Below are 6000 nucleotides of genomic sequence, written 5' to 3' on the forward strand. Positions count from 1 at the left end.
TGAATAAGAATCTCCACGTGGAATGCAAGAGATAAAGATGACCCTGCCTATGTTCAGTTCATCTCTCAACAGTCTTTTACGGATCGAGTGCCATCTTCTGGGATAAGCGTCGGCACGGAGAAACAGTGAGAGGTTTGGTGCTTCGTCTGAGTTTTAACAATGGCGGACTCTGCTGATAATGTGAAGTCCCTTAGCATTGAGAACGGTGATGACGAATTGGATAAATGGCTTCCAATCACCGCGAATCGGAACGCTAAATGGTGGTACTCAGCCTTTCACAACGTTACGGCCATGGTTGGTGCAGGAGTGCTCAGCCTCCCTTACGCCATGTCCCAACTTGGATGGTATTATCTACGTACACTTTGTTCCTTCCATCATCATGTCATACGGATTTCTTCATGTAGATCTGAGCATGTCAGAAATCAAAGATCGTTCGCAACTTCGCCTCCATGCATGCCCTCAAATTCAATCACAGATCTTGCATCGCATTGTCTTTTGAATCATCTTGTATGAGTTATCATTAGATGAACTGCTTGAGCAAGTGAAACAAAGGGAGTGCATAAATTAAAGTTGCAGAATAAACCAATGAAACCTCTGATGACTATAACTATCATGCATGAAGAACTCAGTTCCTTGTTTTCTTTTCTTTTTCCTCTTTTCGATATTGCATGGTAGAAACCTTTGGGTTAGTTCGAATGTAGATCTATATGGGTAGCTGGTGCATGACTTGCCTCCGTATAAATTTATATCTGAAGGGTAAGTGATTGGCATAATGAGCAGAGCACCAGGCTATTAAAGGCTTTTAGATGGGGAGTCACGCTTGAATTCCAGCCATGGTCGTCAGTGATAGTGAACTCCAAAGCTATAGATAGGTATACACCGTCGTTCTGATAGATCACGTAATCTCTAATTAAGAGATCTTGCCGCGGCATGTAAAAGCTCAATGGCAAGCTCTTGTTTTTTAATGCATCTGCTACATATTTCCAAATAGCTGCTTCCACTTCATTCGCTACAATTTTTCATATTTCTTAGAATATAAAATCTTCGTTTACGTTACTAAAAGGCAAGTATATATGTACTTTCCTATAACTAGTGCTGAACATGTTCTAGTATTTTAACAATTGAACCTGACAGTGGTTGCTGTTCCATGTCCTTTTCAAGTTGAAGTATGATTTGTTTGGGCAACAAGTGCTCCGCTCGAGGCTTCACATCACTAAGGGGTTGAGTTTGAAGACCTTATAGTTGAAAAAAGATGCCCAAGAAGGAGAGGAAAGACAAAAAAAGACAAATGATTTTCTCTGTTGTTGATTTACAGGGTGCCTGGAATTACAGTGCTACTGTTGTCATGGATCATTACCTTGTACACCTTGTGGCAAATGGTTGAAATGCATGAGATGGTGCCAGGAAAGCGATTCAATAGGTATCATGAGTTAGGGCAGCAAGCCTTTGGGAAGAAGCTTGGCCTTTACATTGTCGTGCCGCAACAGCTCATTGTCGAAGTCGGGATAAACATTGTTTACATGGTCACTGGGGGGCAGTCTCTGCAGAAAGTCCATGAGACAGTTTGCGGAGAGTGCAAACCCATCCGCCTCACTTACTTCATCCTCATATTTGCCGCTCCACAGTTCTTCCTCTCCCAATTGCCAAATTTCAACTCAATATCTGCAATTTCATTGACTGCTGCAGTTATGTCTCTAAGGTATGCACGTTGACTACTTAATTATGATTTTTATTAGTGTCATCTCTAAGGCCTTACCCACATGCCATTATTGGACCATTCATTTTTCTAGTCATTATGAGATGCTACCTATATATATTAAAGCAGCATGAATTGGGCATTGTTCAATGGTTCTTCAACATAGTGCACTGTCATGTTTGAACCTTTTTATGAAAAAGGAACTCATAGCGTGAGTTTGAGGTTGTAAATATAATTTTCATAGACAAGATTGAACATCCGTGAAGTTTGGTGACTTAATCTACTTAGTTAGTAAAGACAGACAACGGAACTTCAATATCTGAAAAGTCATAAAATGTTGTTTAGAAGCGCAAAAAAGCACTTCTAAATTTTTGGCTATTTACTGCTACATTTATAAAATATTTAGAATAAGAAAAAATCATAGTAATAAGATATACTTAACTGATTCAATGGATAACGGAAACCACTTAATGCAGAAATTGAAGCCGGATTTATCTGTTCAATGTCCCATGAGTCAGAACTCAGAAGTAGCAAAGTTATATGTGATTTGAATCCAATCCATTTGCATCTTTACTTTAGTTATAATATGAGCAGTCCAATTTACAATTTGTTCTTATGCTTTATGTTATAGATAAATGTCTTCCTACATGTGATTGCACTATAGTAGGGTAGACACTGGAGTTCATAAGTTCATATTTTAAGCACATCATTACATGCATAGATGGATTTATAGATTCTTTCTACCATTTGTATCAGTTACTCTACAATAGCCTGGGGAGCCTCTGTTCATAAGGGGAAACAACCGGATGTAGAATATGGGCTAAAGGCTTCAACAACAGCAGGGACTGTATTCAACGTTCTAAGCGCTCTTGGAGATGTTGCTTTTGCGTATGCCGGTCATAATGTAGTATTGGAGATCCAGGCGTCAATTCCTTCAACTCCAGATAAACCATCAAAAAAACCCATGTGGAAGGGTGTGGTTTTTGCTTATATTGTAGTTGCGCTCTGTTACTTTCCCGTTGCACTAATTGGCTACTGGTACTTTGGAAATGATGTTGCCGATAACATCTTGATGTCTCTCGAGAAACCTCGATGGTTGGTTACAGTTGCTAACATCTTTGTAGTCATCCACGTAGTTGGAAGCTATCAGGTTGTCATTTCTGTTTCTTTCCCCCTGTTAACTAAATGTTCTGCAATTCTCTTTCTCTGGTCTTCTCTGAGAGTTCAAAACCAATGACATACAAGTTTATTTTCCAAGCAGGTATACGCAATGCCAGTGTTTGATATGATAGAGACAGTTTTGGTGAAGAAGTGCCAATTTAAGCCTAGCATGTTTCTTCGCTTGATTGCACGCAGTTCTTATGTTGGTAAGTTTGCTTCTCCATCCCAGCATTTAATCATTTCTTTCAGAAAATATTTCTCTATCTTAAAAGTCTACACTCTGTATCTGTTACATTTATGGCAAATCTGAATAGAATCCGAGTCGACTGTCCAGATATTTGAAAACTAATCTACTCAGATAGATCATGATTAGTGTGATGTGAGCATGCAATTTTTAAATGGTTGGTGACCCAAGGACATGAAGATAAGGAAAAAGTGATCCCTTTCAAATTGTAAGGGGGGTTTTTTAATCCGCTTTTTGTGTCTTTATTTTCTTACTGTCCTTGCATCGTACTGCAGCCTTAACATGCATAATTGGTATAATCTTCCCTTTCTTTGGAGGGCTTCTTGGCTTCTTTGGGGGATTTGCACTTGCCCCAACTTCGTATTTCGTAAGTACAATTACATAAATGCTGTTGTTTTATTTTGTTTAAACTTTAGTGTTAATTTAGAATTGGTTCGATGATTCTACAGCTGCCTTGTATCATATGGCTGGCCATCTATAAGCCCAAAAGATTCAGCTTGTCTTGGTTGACAAATTGGGTAAGTTTCCATATGCTTAACAATTGATAAGATGATGAGAAAAAAATTACTTAATAAAAAATTTATGTTTCCATGCACCTTCTTGTCATATAAACTGACAACTGAAACGGTTTCCTTTGTTCATCGTAGATGTGCATCATTCTTGGTGTGCTGCTTATGACTGTATCACCAATTGGAGGTCTAAGACAAATCATCCTCTCTGCCAGGAACTACAAGTTCCTTTCATGATTCAGTTTTTCCATCCACAGCAAATGGAAAAGAAGCACGCGGTTTGGTTGTAACTTACTCTGAAGATCATGCAAAATAAGCACGCAGCACTGGGCCTTGTAGTCCTGCCTGACTTGGGCGCCCAGTAAATGCAGTAATACGGATCAACAAGCAAGGCTTGTAAAAGCCGCCAGTCCTTCCTTCGTACTAGCTAGTTAAAGCTGTCCTACCAAAGAGAATCTTCTTCCTCCTCTTCTTAAATTTTCAACAATGCATGCCATTCTCTTACATTCATTGCTTACAAGATCCCACATGTAAAAGCTCTGTGGGATCATGCAGATCATCATGCAGTTTTCATTTGGTTGTTCACTTTCCCTACTTTAATAACACACTTCATGAACAACGTGGCTAGCTTTCCTTTAGTAGTAAAATTATTCCATTTCTTATGTGAGTGTATTCTGCAAATCAAATTTTTAAGGGAGCCTTTCGTTCAGAATTTTAACCAATAGCCTATGCTGTACACGGTTTGGAGAAATGAGTTCTTGGATCAGTTTATTAATAATTCTGAAGATAGAAGCATAAGCTTATTTACAAGAAACACTCGAAAATCTTTGGCTAAACATCAGAATCGAATTGTGATAGATAAGGGTAAATAAGCGAATGTAGCCTCTATTTAATGGGTAAAATTGCATACACACACGCACACGCACACACATATCCATGAACCCTATCTAGATTATGTCAAGAAAGTCCTTACACTGAGGATGTTAAAAAGTTTTGCCCTTGGTGAATGTCTAAAGCTGCTCCTAGACAAGTAGATGTAAGTCTTATTGTTTATATATACCAATTCAAAGCCATGTTTGATTGCCTACGGTAGAAGTACTATGAGAAGCTTGAATATCTGCTTCTATAGAAACCCACCTAAACACGAACACTAAAATCTTGGATATGTTCGCCAGCTTTAACACTAATATTTTAAGGCTATCCTGGACTTTCAGTCGGCCAGGACCAGTCCGACTCTTTGCACTGATAACAACTGAGGAGCCGTCTCAACACTAATTACATATCTAAACTGGTAAATTTCAATCTGTCCCCGGGCCTTTTTATCACATAAACTCATTCGATCGGCCAGAGCAAACACTTGATCAATATTTGGAATGCTGTTGTTTACGTACTATTATTGTTAGCAACATATTGATTTGTTCAAGTGACATGCGTATATTTTCTCTGTAGTAAAATGATTAGTCATGCACAGATCATTTGTATCTGCCTTTGGTGTGGCTTGCTATTAAGGTTCTAATTTCTGTTGTTAAGCTTCCATGTTGGTTCAGCCAATGGGTCACGGGACCAAAAATTAAAACTTCCAAAAAAGAAAATACATAAAGTCAAATAAATATTTTCACAAATACACCGACGGATTTGATAACAATTGTACCTTACATTTTTTGATATCTTTAAAAAACGCACCAAGTATTCAAGGAACTCTTTAAGAAGGAAATTAAACCTAGTCATATGAGAGTAGCAATTTGAAAAAGATTTGAGGAATTGAATGGTTGAGACTTGATCTAGTGCCTTCAAGTTAACAACCCATTTCGGATGAGCAGGAGGAAATCTCACTGCTCGAGTAAGGCTGAAACCTCCCCCCTCCTCCAACCCTTTATATTCTCCCTTCTTCAAATCGTGCGGTGGTAATATGGTTTTAGAGTGTTAAGCAAATAAAAGAACACTTTCAGTGAATTAAACCTCGGTTGACTATCATTAGCTTAAGCTGTGTCAATGAAACAAATGACTAAGACACTCCCAATTTAAAACAAAATTCATGTTCTGTAGTTTACGTTATATACTTATCAATTATATCCATCACAGCAACTATATTCTTAAAACCAAACATACCTTGTTGCACTACCAAAAAATGAGTAGTTGTAATTGTGTCTGGTCAAGCATCAGCCCATGACCATCAAATTTCCTGATTTTTTGAGTCAACCTTTTTCCTTTCCCTCAGCTGTGATTTTTTTTTTTTGCAAAACCCCATTTTAACACTTGGGATCTAGAGATCATGGTCAGTTTCATCATCTCAATAGATCTAAGTCGGAGGACAAATTGAAAATATGGTGTCATTAATCTAAAGAGGACAAATGCGAACAAGGAAGAAAGGAAAGGAGGAGGAGGAGCAA

General features: G+C 38.2%; 1 protein-coding gene across 1 annotated transcript; it reads left to right on the forward strand.

The window, feature by feature from the left end:
* The first annotated feature begins 93 nt into the window (after window positions 1-93).
* Window positions 94-4209, forward strand: LOC116250960 (lysine histidine transporter 1-like). The gene is made up of 7 exons (XM_031624973.1): window positions 94-344; window positions 1316-1699; window positions 2453-2846; window positions 2958-3063; window positions 3377-3468; window positions 3551-3619; window positions 3749-4209. Exons 1-7 carry the CDS (start codon window positions 160-162, stop codon window positions 3845-3847), a joined length of 1329 nt encoding a protein of 442 aa, XP_031480833.1. The 5' UTR covers window positions 94-159; the 3' UTR covers window positions 3848-4209.
* The last annotated feature ends 1791 nt before the right edge of the window (window positions 4210-6000 follow it).

The sequence above is a fragment of the Nymphaea colorata genome, chromosome 3, assembly GCF_008831285.2.
Source record: "Nymphaea colorata isolate Beijing-Zhang1983 chromosome 3, ASM883128v2, whole genome shotgun sequence".
Classification (NCBI taxonomy): Eukaryota; Viridiplantae; Streptophyta; class Magnoliopsida; order Nymphaeales; family Nymphaeaceae; genus Nymphaea; species Nymphaea colorata.

Coding starts and splice junctions, on each gene's coding strand:
- LOC116250960 (XM_031624973.1), top strand. CDS start 160: ATGGCGGACTCTGCTGATAATGTGAAGTCCCTTAGCATTGAGAACGGT. Junction 345..1,315: donor GCCATGTCCCAACTTGGATG/GTATTATCTACG, acceptor GTTGATTTACAG/GGTGCCTGGAATTACAGTGC. Junction 3,469..3,550: donor TTGCCCCAACTTCGTATTTC/GTAAGTACAATT, acceptor ATGATTCTACAG/CTGCCTTGTATCATATGGCT.